Below are 21,705 nucleotides of genomic sequence, written 5' to 3'. Positions count from 1 at the left end.
AAATGCTTGAGTCCTGAGAAGGCCTAAACATTATACAAAAATGGATTTTAATAGAATTTAAATCTCTGAAATTTAACTTGTAAGGGGACGAAATGATCAGTGTCTATTAATGTTTACAGAACTTTACCAACTCAAGATATCTTGCCAGCCCGAAGTTAAACCTAGCTTTATTTTTAGTTGTTTTTGCCATTTATGGACCTTAAAATATAAAATGACCAACTAGCTCATAATATATTCTACGGAGAGAATTAATTAAACTCAAAATGAATAAAAATGTGCACAAATAGGTGTGTAAAACAATACTTTAATGGCTTAAAATCATTACAATAACACAGCGAAGGGATCAGCATCAACAATATGTGCATATTTCACTTGAGTATTGTGCATCTTCATCTCCTCATTCCTACACAGGCCGGGACAAGTGCAATACCTTCCAGTGCACAGCATTGCTACTGATCCCCACCTGCACGGGAAGGGACATCCGATCGCCACAGCAGCTCCGACACTTCACGCGTAGCAAAGCTCCAGTCCTCCGACAGCGCGCAGCTCATCTCTTGGTCAGTTTTGCATGGATTTGCACAGCGCGGTAACAAAGCTGGATGCAAACCAGCAAAACTGACCAAACGACGATTGAACTAAAGAGTCCGAGACCACTCGCAGCACCTGAGCCTCAGAGATGGAGTAAGTTAGAAATACTTCAAGTGCTCACATTGCAGTAGATAGGAAACACTACCTGCACTATAAGCACTTTAGTATTGCTGAAACCGTCACTGGGTGAGAAATGGGCAGCGCTCCTGGGGTAAACCGGGTTACAGGCAGCGTGCATTCAGGATATTGATGTGACACCCCCAAAAACCACAAAAAAAAAAAATCTTACCAGGTGGAGAGCAAGCAGGCCACCATCAGTTTTGCATAGATTTGCACAACTCCTCTATTCTTGTAGTGCAACTATGCAAAACTAGCAGAGAACTGCAAGATATTTGAGCCAAATTAGATAATTTTGTAAAAATGGTCTGGTGGTGCATATCACAGCCCCTTATGCCAGAAGGAGCACTTAGGGCAGTAGGTGCTAGTCTATTTCACTATCTGCACTAGATGCACCTTAGCACAAAGACGGAACGCCACATAGCCGATAGGATCCGTGCCTCCGCTCACCAGTGTCAAGAGTACTGCTGTAAGTGCCTCCATTGCAGTAGGTGTCACATAGAACTACCTGCACTGTAAGCACTTTGGCAATACACAGACCAGTTACAATTCTGCCCCCCTCCAGGGGCAGGACGGCGGCAGATGTTCTGGGCAGGTGTTCTGGTCCTGCTGATCATATGATGGACCTGTGAACAAGCAAGGGGCTTTATTAGGGCAGGTAATTAGCATTGTAGGGCAACAACAAGTTCATTAAAAACTCGGCCTAGCGATTAACTAGTCTCGTTCCGCGGGAACGGCCTCCCCCTCGTGGATTACTCGCTAATTACACTAGTTTGGGGTTTTGGTCCGCGCGCTGTTGTGATTTATGGCACGAGGTCACCGAAAACATGAATGAGCGGCGGCTGCTCGTGGGCCCGCGCTCCCCGCGACACGGCAGCGCGTGCGCACGGGCGGCTGTTGTTTACCCCTCCCCCACCGCCGTTAACATGGCGCCTCGAAGTGCGCCAACCTTAGCATAAATAACTTTAAAAACAATCCAGTCGGGCGCCAGCGTGCGATCGCACGCCGCGGTCACCCGCGGTGCGAGTTCTCTCAAACAAAATGTGACGGGTTGCGGTTGTGAACTTTTAAGAAAACAAGGCAACAGTCCGTGGCAAGCGCTCGCACAAGGGCTAGCAGCAGACGGCAGCTGCATTGGTTTTAGGCAGGTAGCTTTAGCCGCTGCGTGCTGGTGTTAGCCAAGTAAAACATGGCAAAATGTGTTGTGCCTACAACAGACCACCAGCTCCCACAGGGGGTAGTACCGCAGTTCAGGCTGCTTTTTGGAAGAAAGAGGCACCTCCGCTGCGCGTGGTTGGCAAACCAATAAATTTAAGTTTCGCTAAGCTACGGCTAACTAGCCATTAGCCCACAACAAACGAGAAAATGTCATGGGATTTAACGCAAGGGCTATTCATTATGTAGTATATATTGTATTTATTACCCTACACCTATCGTGGAAACAAAGGGATTTTCCGTTTGCCTTTAAATTGCCAATAACGCTACTTAGCCTTAGCGGCTAGGCTAAAGTGGCTAAGCTAAAACGCGCGGCCTACAGCTGCCCCATGTGCTGCTGCTTTGTTCTGGGAGGCACTTTAACTCACACACCACTGCACTCGCGAGCGAGCGATAAATTAACCGCGATCCCGAGTTTATTTGAAGGCATCCGATTCAGCCGTTGGTACAAAGTCGGCACTTGATAGCGAGGGGCCAAATATTTCCAACTAGTTGTATAAGCGCAGCTAGAAAGGCTCCGGACAGCTTTTCAAATCTCCCTCATTCCCTCAATGGTGGAGCAGAGGGGGCTGCCATGCGCCTCACGTTACACTGTTTTCATCGCAAGCACATCGTTTTTGCGTCCGCGTTCGGATCTACCCGCACCGAAGACGACGCCCGCAGCCGTAAAAGAGGCGCAAACGCACGGTTCCCGCTGCCGCCGGGCCGAGCGAAGCCGAGAAAAGAACCAAAACAAGCGGAGTCCCTCGCCGATAAACATGCGCTCGGCAGACACTCACCAGCCGAAATCCACCATCTTCGCTCACTTGCTCGGGCTGCCGTGTAGTCTCCTACCGACAAAAGAGAGAAATAAATACACAACTAATCCCAAAACTTAACTGCTAGAAGACGAAACCGAGGCGAAAAGTGGGCTCCGGGTGGCCGTTTGGCAGCCTCCGCGCGTCGGTGGAGATGATTGCGGGGTTGGGAAAGTGGCGCGAAGGCGACCAGTTTGTAACCATGTGGGTGAATGAAGGGCGGCTCCCACTGAACGTAAATATCTAGCTACAACCCCCAACTCTCCCATTAGCATAGGCTACAGAACCTACGGGACTTCCGATTCCCATCTCCAACCAGCCTCTGGGGAAGCAGGGGGAGCCTCCTCCGATCCTTTTCTTTCCACCGTAATTGAGGCTCATGCAGAAGGAAGAGCACAGATTCGGGCGTAGGGAGCAGCCAGCCTGCATAAAGTCTCTAGAATATCCGGTGAAGTTTGCTGCCATGTTCCCCGACCCTGGTTTTGCAGGGAGGAATAAAGCAGCGATTTCTATTAGGAGTTGGAAGGTTTAATCGATTTATGCTGGCGCTGTCAAACCTGTTGCTGCTCCAAGAAGCGTGTTTTTCTATTGTTTGTTCTTGGTTTGTTTTCCACTATATGAACATTAGAGAAAAATAAAACAGGCTGATTATAGTCAAGTTTATTTACATCGTGTTGCGATAGTAAAACATCTTTCGTAGCTGTTTTTATTCTAAAAGAACTTAGATAGATTTTTTGTAAATGAATTGCCTGTTAATCAGGAATTTTTATCAGATTTGCTCAGAACTATAAATGTTTCTAAAGGTTTTCTAAATAGAAATGACAGAAGCCTCAGTGCATATTTGCATTAAAGCTTTAATGAAAATAAAAAGTCAATTAGATTTAGTGTAAATTTGTAAAGGACCTTAACCCAAAAAAGTGCAACATAAAATATGTGGAACCAAATCAGTGATAAAAAAAAAATATAAAACTCAGTTTGCACAGGTTTTGGGTTCATGTTATAATTTCGACTTACAATTTTCGGTTATAATTCTTTGATTTCCCTTTTAATCAACTTTGCCAGCTCCAAATAAATAAATAAGTTTCTAATCTGAACATTTTATGCTTACACATATATCAAATTAATTACAAAAACTATTTTAAAACTTTATTTTTTCATCACAAAAAATCTTTCTATCAAAACGCAGCTCAAAATTTGGGCCCTGAAAGCTGTATTAAGCCATTGAAAACCAACTTAATTCATTTGTTTTGCTGCAAAGAAACATTTAAAATACCTTTGAGCATCTTAGTAAACACTGAAATTCAAAAACTAGCAAAGCATTTTAAGAAAACTTGATTAGGTTTTGTTTAAGAAATATATAACCTTTAAACCTTGACAGTCACTTTATTTTATAGATCTTTTTAAGGAAAACTTGCATAATTCTTTGATAAAGAATAAATTAATGATCTGATATTAGCTCAACAAGAACAAGAAGTGGACGGCTGTAATTTTTTCTGTTTGCCCTCAACAGAATCTTTTATTTCCTTTAAAAATAGCTCCTAATAGATACAAATTCCCTTGGCCCTTTTTTGTGCTTTATCTTCTAAGTAATTTCTTTTTTTTAGTCTATTTAATTCCATAATGAATAACCAGGAATGAGTTTTCTAATAAATCAGCGGTGTTTTCAACAATGAAAGTTGCAGTTCATTATAATTGATTAGCTGATGAATTCACATTTCCCCCCTTACAATTCTACCAATACTGAAGAAATGTAAATCAGAGGTGTGTAATTGCCTTTATCGGCGACGGACACATGTTTGCTGTTAAACCTTGGGGGTGTGTTGCTCCGGGCCAGATGTGCTGAGGCTGAAGGCCCAGTCCTCTGTGGTCCTCCACATCTGGCTGCTCGCCTGTTGCAAACATGCTGCAGCAGACCTGTGAGTACAGTGTAAGAGCTGGCCAGCAGAGGGAAGCAGCAAACTGGATACTGTAACCATATGATCCGCTGACGAGGCCCCTCTTGCGGAAGCAAGGCTGGAGTTTCCTCATCACCACAGTTTCTGTTCCTTAAAACAGACAAAGAGAGAGAGAGCTTTATGTAACCTGCGAGTTTCAGATGGGGACTATGCCGCCCTGATATCAGTCAGTGTTTGAATGCTGGCGTTCGCTCCCTGTTTGGGTTTGGTTTTTAATTTCTCCATCCATTTTGCGGCGTGATGCGTTTCCCCCTGTAGCTGACGAGTGACTCCCAAAGGTTTTATCCACCAGTACCAGAATATCTGTTGTTCTCCACTCCTGTGGGCTCACTGTGGGAGTGGAAGCACTCAGTCATGACCCCCAACCCCCCACACAAAGCCAAAAGATTGGGCCAGTTCCCCTTGCATATGGAAGCTTGCTGGGGGGTGGGTGAGTGGATAAGGGGAGGGTGTGGACTTCACGTCGTCCCATGGGGTCAGATAAAAGCCCGCGATTCTTATTTAGAAGCCCCCCCCCCCTTCCCTCTCTCGGACAAGCTCTGTGCTCTCAGCGCAAACGCTGATCAAAGATCTGCTATCGGGACAGGTGCAAACATCATCTCAGGGAGCCATGTTCTCCATGTTTGAGATGGGAAAAGGCAAATAAAAACCAAGTGGACTCTGGGCGGATGCTGTTTATATTTCAGGAGTCCTCAGGTAAAAGCGATAAAAGAGAGATAGATAAGAGATAAAAGAGGCTGCACGTGTGAAACAGAAGCCTGCACTTTAAATCCAAAACATCCCCTCAGATGTAGAACCACTTTCTTTCTTTCTTTCTTTCTTTCTTTCTTTCTTTCTTTCTTATCTCCATTAAAATGGCCTGCCATGTCCATGCCCCTCCCACTACTGGGGCCATGAGCCCTGGGGTCTCTGTTTTTGTCCTTCCTATAGGAGCCTGGCCACCATTGTGTCCGCGTGACCCAGGGGTCAACCGAACTCACCTCGCCTGACCATGGCCCATTCATCTGTGAAGCTCCACATTGTACGGAAAACATCTCGAAAGGACAAGGTTCACTCTGAACGAGGGGGTGGAAAGCCGGGCACATGCGCGCAGGCGGCAGCCGCTCTCAGCAGCGTTTCAGAGTTACAAATTAATTTGTGCTGCAGCGTTTTGTACCCTAAAAAGCATGAATGGATGGTCGAGAACAGCACGATGAGAAGAACAATCCTAGAAGGAACCCAGCGAGTGGTTCCAACAAGCCCAGCTGTAAAGGCCTATTAAAACAAGATGGATATGAGCAGAAGAAACCAAAAATATCTTGAAGTGTTGCGTATTTCCCATTTCTAAGTCGGTTCTTGGAGATTGGAAGCTGCGCAAGGCCACGCTTTCCTTCCCAAACATGTTCTATTTTCATTTTACTTGTGTGCATTCACCAAAGACTCCCACCGGTTCCTCTCCTTGCTTCCATAGGCAGATCCGTCCCCTTTGGAGAGGGAGCTCACGGAAGCTGACAGGTTGAAAATGTGCGGCATGATGTGGCTGAAAGAGCATGAAACATGTCTCCTCACGGACGCAGTGCACGGCGCCACGGGAGAAGCGGTCACATGACGACATGGAGCAACAGAGTTTCATTACTGTCATCGTTCCAGGCAGGTTGTTGGACTTTAGTGAGGGCAAGTAACACCTTTCTCTTTAAATCCCAGTCAGGGTTAGTCGGTTTACATTCAAGGCTTCAGAGGTTTGACTTGTAAAACACACGTTTGTCCATCCGTCCTCATCACGGCAGACATGGTGAAACGTTCATCACGATTCTGTTCGCTGCAGAGCAACAGTCAGCATCCCATGAGCGCCATTAAGTAACGCACAGTCACGCTTCTCTGAGCTGCATCAACCCCCCCCCAAAAAAAAAAAATCTGTAATTTTATAAGTAAAGCTAAAAGTGCCCAGATTTCATCCACCAGTTTTGAACTTTAATATCTACTCTCAGCCTCTCCCAGCTTGTTGTTGTGCACTTTACACTCAAACACTGACATCAATCCGATCTACGTCAGAGTTTTTGTTCTCCAAATGCAAAAAAAAAAAAACCCCGCACATCTGCAAATATTTGTAAAAGCGCAGAGTACATCCTGATCCAGAAAACGAAATCAAGCTCAGACTTCTGAGATCTTCTGTGACGAGACAAATGTGGTTAGTTTGGGGGGGTGGGGGGTTGAACACGATGCAACAAAGTTTCTGTCCCAACAGGTGTTTCTGCAGCACAAGAGTCAGTAAACATGTTATTATAAAGCTCCGGCTACACGCAAATCTGCTTCCAAACTTTACTTATTTCATTGATTCCCGGTGTTGCCCGTCCGTCCCTTTCATCCCAGACTTGGACACTTGTAGAGGAGTCGGAAGAGAGATGCCCGGAAACATCAGATTATACCTGCTGAGCTGCTCCATGTGTCCAACACGGCCCCGAATGTTCGACACCATTCAAAATGTGGGGTTTCGTTTTCGAGAAACGATCTTACTGATACACTGAAAAGAGCCGTGACAGAATCCAATGATTCTGCAAATTGCAAATTGACATCCGTATTTAGCTTCTGAAAACATCAAACATCACTTTTATTTCCTCTAAAGAATCAAAGTAGCAGCTTACAATGAAATAAAATGGCCACACACATTTGCGGGATGATCCGATCCATCTTGTGCCCTAAGGGTGATTCTCATGAGGCTTCAGATAAACCACAAACAAACAATGGAAGCATCTGACTGTGACGGAGATCTTCCGCTCCACCTGAAGCCCGAGGTCTTCTGACGTTTGATCAGCAAACATTAGACTTTGTAGTAAACGTTGGTGGGGTTCTGCGGTGCTATTTCTTGAACTATGTAAACCGGGGGCCCGTAGTCACAGCTGACGCGCTCGTAATGGCGGCAGATCATGCTGTCGGAAGCCCGCAGAGGGAAGACAACATCGCTGCGGTCTGAGCCGTTGTTGTCGCTGCTGATGCTGTCCCGCTTGGGCGCAGCCAGAGTGTTGAGGGAAATAGGAGCAGACTGCTGGGTTTCTGGGACACAGTGACGCCTGTGGTACCTCCAGAGCGCCACCGCCACGACTACGATGACCAAAAGCAGGACCACGCAGCCGGAGATGACCCACACCAACGTGCCCGACACGGGGCCCTCGGTGCCGCCCGGATGTCCTGCTCCTAAGCCCCTATCTGTCACAGGAAACAAAAGATCAAAGTTAGAAAACCATAGAGTGAAGAACATGGAGTTTCTGGCTTAGTTGAGCCTTTGGTGCATGGAGAACCTCAGTTAGGAGAAGACCTTCTGTGGCCCTGCACAGGCCACTTCTCAAGCCAGTCGAACCTGCAAGGTTGAACACTTATCTCCCCCTTGTGGCAGTAAAACTAATTACACAAACACAAAATTAAAGATAAATCATTGACCACTTAAAGTCAATCGTAAACTTCCATAATATATCTAACACGAAAAAGCAGTTCAATATGACAGCACCTAACTCCATCATCATCGGAGCAGATTTCTGGAGGAAGAACCGTACTGAAGAACCGAGTGTTAAAGATCTTAAACAGCTGTCTGCAGCTGTCCAACACTCATGGTCCCTGGTGTCCCACTACAGCCTAACGCTGGTGCCATTTAATGTAAACACAGCGTTGATAATCGAGTCTGAATGAGACGGAGGCACATTTTCAAATTATAATGTTACTCTGAGAAGCTGCATTGGTATACTGCTTCCCAGCCCTGAAATTCCAATATACCACTTTTTTGTTAACACAAATGCTCCAGACTTAGAATCTATAATTTCTCAATAGAAAAACATACTTCACTTAGCAGTGTAAGGATAGCGCACCCTTTATGTCTACATGTGAGACATTTTTCTTCTCTAGTTTTACCTTTTAGATCCTTTTCTTTCGCAGAAGGGTCCTTTGACTTGGTTCTTGTGGGTGGGAATCTGGTGGGGGACTCCTGCAGAGTTGAAAGTGGATCTGAAGGGCCTGAAATTTAGAGCAGTATGAATTATTAGCTGTAGCAGTGTAGCATGTAGTGGTGTTACAATCATTCCTGAAGAGGAGGGGAGGACAAGATGTGTGATTAACACACAAAACACAGAGGGAGAGATGGATGGAAATGAAGCATTTTTTGACTTTTTAGCAAAAAATGTTGCGTAGCACACAATCGTTTTATAGAAATTGTTCAAGAGCCTTTTAAAAAAGAAAACAAACACCCTGATCTGATATTTCAAACTTCTATGTGAAGTTTTTTACTGCACCTACTTTCACTGCAGTTTATTTGTAATTTTCCTTGACGTACAGGATCCTTAAATGCCCCACATCTCTGCTTTGTCAATCCACTTATGTATAACACTAATTCATAAAATTATATGCATTATTTATCATTATCAATAAAGTTCAGACATTTTTAATATATTGTTATTATCTAATCTAAAGATAAAATAAGAATAATCCTTTTTTTCTGTCACCACACACACAAGAATGTACACATTTGTAAGACAATTTTCAAGCCTTCCCGTCAGCAGACTGTTCATTCCCCCTTATCTTTTCAAAAATCATCTCTGAGAGCTGCTAATTTAATCCCAGGGACTAAATTCCACATATGTACATTCAAACACAAGCCTGAGAACTGAAACGAGTCTGGGGTTGACTGACGTGCGTCGTAAAGCACGTAGCATTACAGCTGAATCTGGGTAGTGGCTGTTCTCTGATGCTGTCCACGGGGCTTGTTTACTTCTGTGGTGTTTGTGTTTGTGAGTGCGGCAGAAATCAGCCGCATCCTTTCAGCCATGATGGCTGGATAGAACACACAAGATGCTGAGTTTTTCATCTCTAACTCTCTAAACTTCCTGAATAATTTATGGGAATAACACTTCACATTTCTGAGGTCAAAAATTTATATTTAGGGGGCTTTTGCTGATTTAACTTTAAAGTTTTATGCGGCATCTCTTTAATTTTTCTGCAGCTCTACAGCACATGTGATCCAACGCATGCATAAAGAAGGTTTTGCACGCTTCCCGATTAAAATGGACGTTAACATCATCCTAACATCACATCCATAGTTTAATTTTTCAAAAAAAAAATGTTTATGTGTTTGTGTTGCCGGGGTCATTTACTCTTGGGGTATTTAGTCAGCAAATATTTGAAAATCGACCTCATTAAATTTTAAAGCGCGTTAGAAGAGAAATGATAAACAAAGCAGGATAGATTTTTCTGATAGAAGCACAGCAGGAAAGAGCATCGACAGCAGCCAGGCTGGAAAATCGCATGCAAGATAAAGCAGATGTTCTTAAGCTGCCGGCGGGGCAGAATTAGGGATTTGTGATCATTCGGAGCCAGAATATGATTAGGATTACAGTGTTTGACCACTTAATTCCAGAGCTAGGGTGAGATTATTACACCGTGCTGATAACAATCTGAATGAACGTGACCGGGCTGTGCTGTTCCGCAGGCTGCGCGTCATTCAACGGGTCGGCACGCAAACACAAAGCACTCACTCTGACCGATTCTCAGCACCAGCTTCATCGATTTGGTCCTACACGCGCCTCCTTTAGTGTTGTCCAGGCCTTGGAGGAAGCCTGTGGAAGTGGCTGATGCACACACACACACACACACACACACACAAAACAGGTCATACACACACACACACACACACGCACACACACAGCTCTATTATGAAGCCTTTGCATAAAATGTATCCACTTGCCTAATGTTGCATCACATGTAAGAGAAGGATAACGCATATAGGGTGGACTCTAATGCCGAACGCGGTTTTAACGCGAAAATAGGCCTTTTTGTTGCTCGTTTTGTGCCAGAGCAGAAACCATAGGAGACAATCGAAAGCGGCAAATCCTCGTGAAGTTGCCAGGACCCAGTAGGGTATGGAGGGAGGGGGAGGGGGGGGTCTAAACCATGATGCATCCTGCCAGGAGTCACATCAGGGACTCACCACACAACAGTGGATATCCTCTATAAACGCAATTTTCAGACGTGGTTAATAGATGATGTTGGGAAATTACAATTAAATGTGAATACGGAGAAATGGGTGGTGGATCAACTCAGTGCCCACATTCAGTGCCACTGGCGCTTTCCAGTCAGCCGCATGCACACACACAAAACATCTCTCTTAACTGACAACATTCACTGAAATGGTTCATCCTCCCGTCCTTTATCTGAACCTTAGCCATCACAACTCATCATAACTCTGGACCTGACCCGTACCCTAATATGCCACAAATAACAACCAATTATTTAACATCAAAAACAAGCATTGCACTGACACTCGAGCACACACACAAACACATACACACACACACACTTGTGAGCACCATTTAGGTCAGATAACAGCATCTCGCAGACCACAAGTCATGTCGCCGTGAAAGCTCCCGTCAAATCTGCCGGATGCTGTAAAAGCCTTGTGTGATTTGGGGCGTGTAAGCCATTTGCGTCACACTGGCCTGCTAACGCCAAGTGTGCCGTCAGAGCGCGCCGACATGGATGAGGCTACATGGTCAGACTTGGTCTCTATCTCATGCATCACTTGCCACTAAGATGCTTTTCTAAGTGACAGCCGCCCCAAAACTGGGCCACATTCCCCCCTTTTTCTTTTGACTCTCATGCACACTGACAAATTCAGGAGGATTCGATGACGACGGCGGCTTCCTCTTCGTCCCTAGAGGGCAAAAGAAATCAGGAGCCATGGCGATTCAGACGCTGGGTCCACCTGTAGGAAGCAGCAACACCTGTCTGTGATGCTGCACTGTGACAGGCGGCGGTTCCGCCTTCACACAGAGGCCACCACGGGGAACGAGAGGGGGATTTACAGACTGGCACTCACAGGTAATATAATAGTCCCTCCCTCTGAGGAACTCCAGACCCCACAGGTTGGGACTGAACTCCTGGAACTTGAGCGTGTACTTCACGTCCTGGTGGGGTTTGTTGCAGTTCAGCAGGAGCATGTCCGTCTTGTCCACGGTGCAGCTCTCCATCTGACTCTTGGAGACCATGTAGACTCGGTGGTACTCCTCCTTAGTCCCGGGGGAACCGTCCGAGCGGGGACACACGATGTCCACCTTGTCTCCAATCTGAGGGTACAGTACCAGACCCTGGTCTGGATTAAATCTGCAATTAAATGAAAGATGAGAGGGTGAAAATGAAGCGGGACTCACTTCATTTCCTGTTTGAAATCAACGAACAAGCAAAGAGGAAATTACATTAAATCTTCCCGCTTACATCAGCTAATTAATAATGTATTCTGAGAATTATTCTATTATTGAATTGACAGACCATAAACTGAGCACTTGAGCATGTTTGTTTTGTTTGGAGAAATGGTCAAAACGGGGAAAATCACAATTTTAATGACTACTTGATTGATTTGTTCTAATCACTTTGGGATTGTAATTATTTTATATGGGAAATTTGTTGGCTTTTCTGAGTTTTTGTCACAGGAAATTATTTTTTTCTTATCTCAACTTTGTGGTTCGGTTTTTGATTGGTTATTTTCACAGATAGTCATTGAGAACACCTGCCAGATGCGTTATTAAACTGGAAAAATGTCACTTTGCTTTCTGATTTTCCTCATATCCAAATGTATTATTTACGATTTGCGGTTCAATCACCAATGTCACCTAAAAAGGACAGAGCAGCAGCAGTAAGTTGGTCTGGATCCACCGGATCTACTCACTTGGTGTTGGAGCTGCTCCAGTGGATGGACTCCAGCGTGGCGGCCAGACACGAGCCAATGCTGGCCAGCAGGACCGTGGCACCGCAACTCCACGCCATTCTCCCCATCCCGAGGCAAAAAAAGCAAAGATCGCAGCTCCCCCTCCGGCTCCAGGATCATAAAACCGAGTGGAAACGCCTGGGACGCGGTCGCCTCTGCGTGTCTCCAGGTGCGCGTAACGGACACATTCCTGGACGGACGATCTTCTCTCTCCAGCTGCAGGAAATGTTCCACATTATGCGTATCTGACTAGAGATACATTTCTATGACCGAATGTGTGGATTGAGATGTGTTGTGGAGTAGTTTCAGTCATCAGCTGACTAACTGACCGCCCACAACAACACGCTCATGCGTAAATGGACCGAGGCTGTTTTGGCACGTTTCCGATGCTGCTCTTTAAGATAAGCTGCTGCCACGTTTAAATCAGATTACTCGGAAATTTCTCAATAACTCAATAAAGACAGATTTAAAAAAACAAAGTCCCAGTTTTTGATAAATTACTAAAGACAACTAATGTCAAGAAGTGGACTCATTTGTATTTGCCAGAATTTCTCGTAAAACCGAGTGAAATGTATTTGGTTGGTTAAATAAAGAAGTAAAAATTGAGGAGTATAAGTGGTAAGTGGTTTAAAAGGAATAATATCTGACAGAAGGACCTTGACCAACAACTGAAAACTGAGTAGGCGAAATGAGGAATCTTTAATTCAACATTATCGTCGTGCCCAAAGTTAATTCATCTCAACCCTTTATTCTTACACATTCAACCAAATGCAAGATGACAAATTCCCAAATCCATGTTAAAAGTGCCTGATTTTATCATCCAAGTTCTGAATGTTGAGTACGAATACATCTGAAGAATAATTTTGATGTGTATCAAAACAATAATATGCACACAATTTCTGGTCAATTTGTGACGTCCAAGAAAGAAGTAAAAGTTTAGGGTTAGAGGCAAAACAAGAGCTGAGAGGGAAAAGAAGGATTGAAAGCTGTGACTGCTCACTCTCAGTCATCAAAGGTCTTTTTTCTCCTCCGTGAGCGTAATTCATAAAGTTGTCATTTCACCAGTGAATAAAGCCACCAGACATCAAATGGCCTCGGAAAAATCCCCCAAAATTAAAACAGATGTTTGTATCTAGAGACGGAGACTTTCTGGAAACTGTAATCCTGTCATTTCGCATGCAGGAATCAGAACTGGGCTCTCTCGACATAACAGAAACTACACTTCCCACAATTCCCGCTGCAATAGTTGTAGTTATATTCCCAACATTATTAAGCACTTTAGCCTATTGCAAAACGTGGACATTGAAATATAGTATATTCATAGAGTATTTTCAGTCCTATGGTGCTCCTCCCGTCTGAGGTCACTGTTAAAATTGGCGAGATACCACGGAAACGCGGGGTTAGTATACGTTTCCATGGTAACACCAATGAACGGCTTTGCGGGTGCCCGCTCTGTCTGTGCAGTGTGTGTTTGAAGGAGATGGATGCTGGAGTCAGGACCGAGGGGAGGAGGAGAGGAGGAAGAGAGCAACGGAGGAGGACGCAACATAGAAGAAGGAGCGAAGACAGAGAATTATGAGAATAATAACACAAGTAAAATGGGCTGTTGCACTTATGTCATTCTTTATTGAGCATCCCTTTACAGATAAACAAGTTTGCTTAACTGAGGTTTTTAGTCGCTTGGATAGATTAGTTTATTAGTAGTTGTTATTAAAAAAAACTTACAGTTTTGTTGTGACCGAGGAAAGTGTTAATCAGTGAATATATAAATTAAATGAAAACACAAAAGCTAGATTATTTCTTTACGTATTTAAGAAGAGATAGGCGTTCCAATTTTTTTACACCCTAGAATAGACATATAATTGTAAAATGATTATCATTCATTTACAGATCCTAATGAAACACCGTTTTCCTTCTGGAAACACCACAGCAGAACCTTTGGAAAACATGTATCAACACTCCCGTGTAGTGGTTCACATTTCACCGCATTGCTCAGTGTGCCAGCAGCCAGCAGTCTGTGGGTAGCCATGGCAACCGTGGCCGGCTTTCTGTGGCGAGATCTCCCTGAGTGAAGCTAATGCTAACATGCTAGGTGCCTGTAACCAACAACCCCTATCACGATTAGCATTAACTCCATTCCGGGATTAAAGAGGCTCCACGATCCACATGGGCGCCGGACTGGCGTGTTGAGAGCGTCCTGCAGGGGGCGACACACACACACACACTCACACACATACACACACTCACACTCCACGCCCCAGTGATGCCGGCTCACCCGAAGGCTTTGGATGAGTGAAATGAAAGTCAACGGAACTCCTGGAACAGGAACTTTTCAGGTTAACGTTTGAGGGCAATTACAGCAGCTGGTCTCTCACACGTGCTGCATCTCCCCTCTTTGGATTCAGGCTCGATCTCAGGGAATCTAGTTTCTGAGGGTGTAAAGGTGGTAGAAGCAGCTCCATCAACATTGTGCCGTCCTACAGTAGGAAATGGCTGCTGGTGCAGGTTTAAATCATGACAGTAATCTGCGTTAGATCAGGAAGTCTTTGCCTGTGTGTCTGCAGCTGGAGTGGAGCAGTTACCGACCTGGTTCCTGGGAGCCCCAGCGTTTCCTCTTTCAGCAACTGCCGCTACTCTCCCCGTCCGTCTGTCCTCCCTCCTCCCCCTTCACTGCTCCCACCGAATGAACAGTAAACCAAGATCTGGGTGCATTTCTCTTTTATACATTTCCTCGTGACTCATGTGAAATCCCCTCACTGTTGAGAATGACGATCAAAAAGATCAGAAATTATTTGGCAAGATGTCATTAATCTTTACTGCAAATGCTACCTACAGACGAGAGACAAAAAAAACCCCATTCACTTCAGGTTGTTTACATGTATAGCAACTGTGACAATAGCAACGATGACAGGTGTACAAATGTTGGTAGTCTGAGCCCACATGTTCACATTCATACATATTCAATCAGATGTACTTTTTTTTCTGGTTGTCAGTTCTGTTCTCCAGGTTTTCAATATTTTCCTTTTTTCCCCCACCTGTGCTCTTTGTTGATATTGAAACATTGTTTTTGGTCATTGATTTAAAATAAATGGACTCAGAGGTGCCAGTCAAGAACATCCGAAGTCATGATCTTTTTTTCCCCAGCATGCATTGAAAGTGGTTGCAAATATCTCTGTCCCAGTGCTACGATGTTCAAAATTAGAAACGCTTCTGTTTGATGGCAAACATTCAAAGCAGGTTTTCCAAAGTTAATGTTTGACATTAACGTATTAAATGAGGGACATTTATCAGTTATCTTAGTGTGGAGGAGAAATGACCTCACAAATAGCGCAATCACCATATCAGAAACAAATGAAGGCGCTAATTTCAAGATATATAAAAAAAACAAATGTTACTTTAAACACATTTAACACTTTCACAACTTTAACATGTAACCTCTTTTTATGGGTTAAACAGTATGTTGCAAAGTATGGAAATAAGGGAGCATCACTTAAACTTTTAATCAATGTCAGCAGAGCTGAAACAGCAAACAAGAGATCACATTTATGAAAATTAGCAGCCTGTTTGTTATATCAGAAACATCTGAACTGAAGAAGCCTCCTGGATAGAAGCTGAAATGTCTTCAAAAGAGAAGAAAAACAGTCCAGCAGACACAATCAATCAATCTTTATTTATATAGCGTCTTATACAATCAAAATTGTTTCAAGGCGCTTTCCAGAATCCCAGGGCCTGACCCCAGACAAGCAACAGTGGCAAGGAAAAACTCCCCTTTAACAGGAAGAAACCTTGAGCAGGACCAGGCTCATGTAGGGGGACCCTCCTGCTGATGGCCGGCTGGGTAAAGAGAGAGGAGAAGGGGGAGGACAGGTAGAGGATAGGATAGGTAGGAGAGGAGAGGGGTAGAGGAGAGGAGAAGTAGAGTGAAGGGGAGGTAGAGGAGAGGAGAAGGAGGGGAAAGAGGAGAGGAAAAGGAGGAGAGGCACAGAGCACAGAAACACACACAAAAAATATGATGCACAATCACTTCAGCGGGGCCGGAGGTCATTATACAGCTCCGAGGGCGGCGATACCTGTAAATAAATGGGGGGGGGGGGGGGGGGGGGGGGAAGAGAAGCAGAAAAACTACACAAGAATCAGCATAACTAGTCTGCTTGATGAGGAGAGGAAAGGAGAGGAACTACTAGACACAGAAAACTACCTTGGATATCTGAACTTTGTCTTTCTGTTTGGGTTTTTTTGGGTAGATAAAGAGCTGGTGTGTGGCTGTGAGTAAAAGGTGAACACACCTGTAGATCAAGGACAGGACACCATCGGAAGATGGGCCTCCCAGGTCCACGCAGAGCATAAAGACCTGGTTACACCTTCACCTGGCTCCGTTCATGGGTTACCCACTCAACAGGACACAGTCAGTGTGATGGGTGTAATTAGGAACCAAAAGCAGCACTCTGGAGAGCTGGGACCATTGGTAAGGACCTTTATTAGAACACGGGCAAACAGGAACTCAGGTAGACTAGGAAACAGTCTGTTCTTCAGGCTCGGGGCCCACACAAAGTCTATGGTTTACAGGCTCGGGGATTGAGTTGAGCTGAGCCAGAATGCGGAACCGAGGGGGAGGAAAAGAACCCTCGGAACCGTACAGTTCCGTGTAGAGTAGGCAGGGGTGACGGAGAGGGGCTTACAGGAGATGAGGCCGATGATGCAGCAGAGCAGAATGGGGATGAGCAGCAGCGAAGTCGGGCCAGGCGGAGAAGTCAGGACCAGGTGAGCAGACAGGAACCAGAAACGCTGAGGCAGAAGTCGTCGTCAGGGACGGAAGGCTGGTGAGTTTACCGGGAGGCAGGCGGTGCAGGCAGGTCAGAGGTAAACAGGTCAGGCAGGTAGGAAGGTAGGAAGGTAGGAAGGTAGGAAGGTAGGAAGGTAGGAAGGTAGGAAGGTAGGAAGTGCTGGAGAGGCTTGCATGGAAATGCTGAAGAACAATCTGGCGATGAGTGAGGGTGCAGGGGAGGCTAATAAGCAGGGCTGATTGGGAATAAGCTGCAGCTGTGCTTGCAGGTGAGTGGAGTTGAGCTGACGGGGTGGGAGTGGCTGGCAGGTAGAGTGGAGCAGAGGCAGGTGGAGTGGAAAAGTACTGAGGCAGAGGGACAGGAGGGAACTGGGGGAAAGGAGCTGTGACATTCGGGGCAAAAAACATGATAGGAAGTCGTCAAAGCTGATGAAAATCAGTATAAGAAGCATACAGAAAACACTTAAATAAGATGTATTCTTGGTTTAGATTGTGATAATCAGTAGGTGTCTTGTTAAAGCGGTTACCGCTGGTGTGGGATGTAATTCAGGATTACCTCAGCCTGTCACGACATCTTCCTTAAATGATGCTGGCACAGAAATTGCAGGCGGATGAATTGTGACAGTTATATCTTTTGACCAAATAAAAGGCCCACAAAAGAACATTTTCTGTCTTACTATATGTCAACACATGCCGTCAACCCTCAAGTTCCACCATTTTGAATGGAGCAACACGAGTGTGGCTTGCAACAAGTTTTGAAATTCGGGAGGTGTGACATTGCAACTGCATGGAGCATAATCTAGGTTTAAGATGGCAGCCGTCTGTCCAGCAACCTGCCCCCCCCCCCCCCCCCGAGAGAAGCCCCAGCCCCCTTAGACCACTGCCATATGGAGAACCCAAGGACCCATCTCAAGAGCAACCCTGTATGACCTGAGATGCCGCATGCTGCCCGCGCTGTGCTGTGGGAGGAGTAGCGGCACTACAAGATTCACACACACACACACCCTCACACACACACACCCTCACACACACACACCACAACACAAATACCTGCCCACACCCTGGGGTATGGGTCCAGTTTAGATGTTGCTGCCCACAAGACCCGATAGGGGTCGATCCTCCCAGCTGGATGGCCACTGGGCTGGGGTAGACCATTACCCTCGGGTCACCACTGCTCTTCACCTCAGATGCCCCAATGCTCCATTACTTCCCCACAGCCAGCAACATAACATCCCAGGCTGGGGGTGAGATTTTACAAGATGAGAACATCGGTTGATCAGCATCACACATCAGTGCGTGACGCTGCTGATCCCGAATCTGCTGTGCGTGATGCACAAATATGAAAGCAAAGAGCGTCATTTAGCCTCAGTATTACCGACACTGTGAGATCTGCACTTGAGGCACTTGATCCAAAATGCATCTGTTTATGGTAAACATGCTGTTTACTGTCAGATGAGCTGCTGGAAACGTGATCACAGACCCAGTCAAATACAAACTGAACTTCAAATATTCACACAGTGAAATCTATACGATGCAAGACAGCACCGCCCTCCCCGGGGTCACCTCAGGTGATGCATCCACGATGGTGACAGGGATGGTGGTGAACGACACGCATGATGTAAAGAAACGCGCGACACGGGTTGCATCATTTCAATCTTTCGGTTTTAACAAAAACTTCAAGTCAGATGTTTTATAATGGACACAAGAGCCAGAATAAAGGAGACTTCTGAGGACTTTTCAGCCAGTAACGTTCCTACCCTCGTTGGGAGTGCAGCCTGGTAATTGTACATTTATGCCTGTAAATACATAACTGTTCGGGGACATCATTGCACATTATGACTTGGCAGAGTCCTGAGATGAGGTGGAAGCTTATTTGACAGTTACAGGAGTGCCTCAAGTGGGGAGACCCCTTCCTGTTGAATGACTGTCCGGGTGGCTGTACCCCTGTTGTTTGCGTGAGGTGAGCTGGTTTTTGCAGTTTCTGAAAAAGGTGTAAACCCCAATCATTTTCATTACACTAAACTACTAACCACTACCACCATTACCACCACCCCTCCCCCCTCCTTGTTGCACCTTTGTGGTGACTCACGTGGGGATATAGACATTGTATGTTCCCCAGTGCCCCACTTTAATCCTCCATATTAACCCTGCCACCTCAAACTAAACCCAGTTCTATCCTCAACCTTAAAAGAATGTCTTAACTCCTAAACCTAACTCTAAACAATCCTTGGAGGTTGTGGGGACCCGCCAAAATGGCCGTACGCTGAAAACAAGACCCTCACTTAGTAGCTCTAGTAGATGGTTAATGTGTGTCTGGTTCCCTTTTCTGATTAACTAGTGTCGAGATGATTGCATGAGGCTGTTGCACAGCAAACAAACAGCGACAAAGACGGGGCTGACGCTACAGTCGCAAAGGTTGAAAGGACACGTGGAGGTGGGGGAAGAAGTCGCAGCGCAGATCTCGTAACACACTTTACATATGGGAAATTCACAGCGCTATTTTGTCAGAAATTAAGAGAGAAAGCTGGCTTGATAATGATTTCATGTGTGTGTCAGTCGGGGAAAAGCACATGTAAATCTTTTTTTAAAGTTCAGCTGAGGTGACAGGAGGATTAGTCACCTTCACACATATTAAGGACTTTAGTTTAAGTATGAAGCTGTTGTAGGACCTGTGCTTCTGTGTCCTCAGGAGGCCAGAGAAGCCTTTCTTTCTGTTTCCACAGCACCGCTCAGTTTCCACGTGGGCCCAGGTTCTGATTTCCTGTTGTATGTGGGACACGCAGCCTGACTGATTTGATCAGTTTGATCCACCGTTGTTTTCCAGCTCTCGGTGCCATCAGCATGGTGTGCATCTCGCCACATGTGACCGCACATGGCTTCACACACACACGCGCGCGCACACACACACACCGGAAGACGTTCACAGACACCGCTGCAGACAGGATGACTTACACATTGATTAATTTCAGCTACAGCAACATCCGTTTCAAGCTTAACGAAGCTCTTTAGTCATGAATTCGTGTTTTGTTTTTGATCTGAGACAAGGACAGAGTTTGGTTTTCTTCTTTAATTTATTCCTGCTCTTTCACTGGCATACCAGAGCTCGAATTCCCCTCAAAACCCCTTAGCTAAAAATAGATAATTTAAGCGAAGTGTGGGAGGGTTTAAAAGGTGAAAACCCAAAGTTGCCCATAATTCAATTCCACAGTACTTGGAATAAACAAACACTTCGAAATTTGTAGTTACTTTGGACTTTTTTGCTCATTGTTATTGTTCAAAATGAAACATCATTTTCGTGGTAAAATGCCAGCTATTAATTAATGCAAAAATGCATCTGTTTCATCTGTCTTATTCTAAATATTCCACAGTGACTATTAATGAAAGTGGTCAATTTCTTAAAATGTCAAACTTTCACTTTCCATCAGTGATTATTATGTTATAAATTACTACATTATCAAATGTTAAAAATACAAGTTTAATGGCAAAAATATGTTCTAAAGTTTCAAACATTTAGAAGCAGTCAAGATCACTGAGGACAGAAATCTCACCATCGAAGTCTACAGAAAACCTACACATACCGACCAGTACCTCCAGTTTGACTCTCACCACCCACTGGAACACAAGTTGGGAGTGATCAGAACTCTCCAACACCGGGCCAGAGAAATACCCACCACATCCCAAGGCAGAAAGAAGGAACAGGACCACATTAAGACAGCTCTCAAAACATGTGGCTACCCAGACTGGGCCTTCACCAAAACCTCAAGAAAGCGAGACCTCAGCAAAGGAGAGGAGGAGAGAAACAAACGCCACAGCGTTTCCATCCCCTACCTGTCTGGAGTCTCGGAGAAGTTTAGGAGGATCCTCCAGAAACACGACATACCGGTTCATTTCAAACCCAGCAACACTCTCAGACAGAGGTTAGTACACCCAAAGGACAAGACACCAAGACCCAAACAAAGTAATGTTGTTTATGCTGTACAGTGCCAGGAGAAATGCAAGGAACTGTACATTGGGGAAACCAAACAACCTCTCCACAGAAGAATGGCACAACACAGACGTGCCACCTCTTCGGGTCAGGATTCAGCAGTCCACTTACACTTAAAGGAGAGTGGGCACTCCTTCCAGGACAGCCAAGTACGGATACTGGCCAGAGAAGACCGCTGGTTCGAAAGGGGGGTCAAGGAAGCTATCCATGTTAAATTGGAGAAACCATCCTTAAACAGAGGTGGTGGCCTGAGGCACTTCCTATCACCCACATACAATGCAGTCCTCCACTCCTTCCAACAGCAAAACAAACATTCACACCATTCCAAGAGACCCAGTGACTCAGCACCATGTGACCCAGCAGACAAAGGGGAGACATCTCAACAGAAACTAGGTGAACGACCCGACCAACGACCCTGCTAACGACTCTCAGGTGACCACCCAGATCATTAGCATGCTAATGGTCCACAGGGGCTATATATTTTCAAGCTCTCTCCCCAGCGATTTCAGAACTGAAGAAGCCTTCTGGATAGAAGGCGAAACGTC

General features: G+C 45.2%; 1 protein-coding gene and 5 non-coding genes across 7 annotated transcripts; all 6 read right to left on the bottom strand.

Annotated features, from left to right (window-relative positions):
• Positions 1-403: 403 nt before the first annotated feature.
• Positions 404-466, bottom strand: mir92-2 (microRNA mir-92-2). Its single transcript, NR_105294.1, has one exon. It is a non-coding gene; the product is annotated as a microRNA mir-92-2 (primary transcript).
• Positions 467-557: 91 nt separating this feature from the next.
• On the bottom strand, positions 558-620 carry mir19b (microRNA mir-19b). The gene has a single exon (NR_105293.1). It is a non-coding gene; the product is annotated as a microRNA mir-19b (primary transcript).
• A 272-nt stretch (positions 621-892) lies between these two features.
• Positions 893-973, bottom strand: mir19a (microRNA mir-19a). The gene has a single exon (NR_105292.1). It is a non-coding gene; the product is annotated as a microRNA mir-19a (primary transcript).
• Positions 974-1,035: 62 nt separating this feature from the next.
• mir18 (microRNA mir-18) lies at positions 1,036-1,111 on the bottom strand. The gene has a single exon (NR_105291.1). It is a non-coding gene; the product is annotated as a microRNA mir-18 (primary transcript).
• Positions 1,112-1,159: 48 nt separating this feature from the next.
• Positions 1,160-1,245, bottom strand: mir17-1 (microRNA mir-17-1). Its single transcript, NR_105290.1, has one exon. It is a non-coding gene; the product is annotated as a microRNA mir-17-1 (primary transcript).
• Positions 1,246-7,217: 5,972 nt separating this feature from the next.
• On the bottom strand, positions 7,218-12,486 carry LOC101078775 (ephrin-B2a-like). 2 transcript variants are annotated; one of them, XM_003969905.3, is made up of 5 exons: positions 12,354-12,486; positions 11,508-11,791; positions 10,168-10,260; positions 8,552-8,653; positions 7,218-7,855 (listed from the first exon to the last, which is right to left on the bottom strand). In XM_003969905.3, the coding sequence occupies exons 1-5, from the start codon at positions 12,458-12,460 to the stop codon at positions 7,470-7,472; spliced, it is 972 nt and encodes a 323-aa protein (XP_003969954.2). In that variant the 5' UTR covers positions 12,461-12,486; the 3' UTR covers positions 7,218-7,469. The 2 variants fall into 2 exon arrangements, with proteins under 2 accessions (XP_003969954.2, XP_029702643.1); XM_029846783.1 differs by lacking the exon at positions 10,168-10,260.
• Positions 12,487-21,705: the final 9,219 nt, after the last annotated feature.

This window comes from Takifugu rubripes, chromosome 13 (assembly GCF_901000725.2).
Source record: "Takifugu rubripes chromosome 13, fTakRub1.2, whole genome shotgun sequence".
Taxonomy (NCBI): domain Eukaryota; kingdom Metazoa; phylum Chordata; class Actinopteri; order Tetraodontiformes; family Tetraodontidae; genus Takifugu; species Takifugu rubripes.
The sequence above is the reverse complement of the archived record's forward strand: the minus strand, read 5'-3'. Positions and strand labels throughout refer to the sequence as shown.

Excerpts from the sequence above, each read along its gene's own strand:
- LOC101078775 (XM_003969905.3), bottom strand. The coding sequence starts at position 12,460 with ATGGGGAGAATGGCGTGGAGTTGCGGTGCCACGGTCCTGCTGGCCAGC. Across the intron at positions 8,654-10,167 it reads GGTGCTGAGAATCGGTCAGA|GCCCTTCAGATCCACTTTCA; the intron begins GTGAGTGCTTTG and ends TCTAAATTTCAG. Across the intron at positions 7,856-8,551 it reads GAAAGAAAAGGATCTAAAAG|ATAGGGGCTTAGGAGCAGGA; the intron begins GTAAAACTAGAG and ends TTCCTGTGACAG.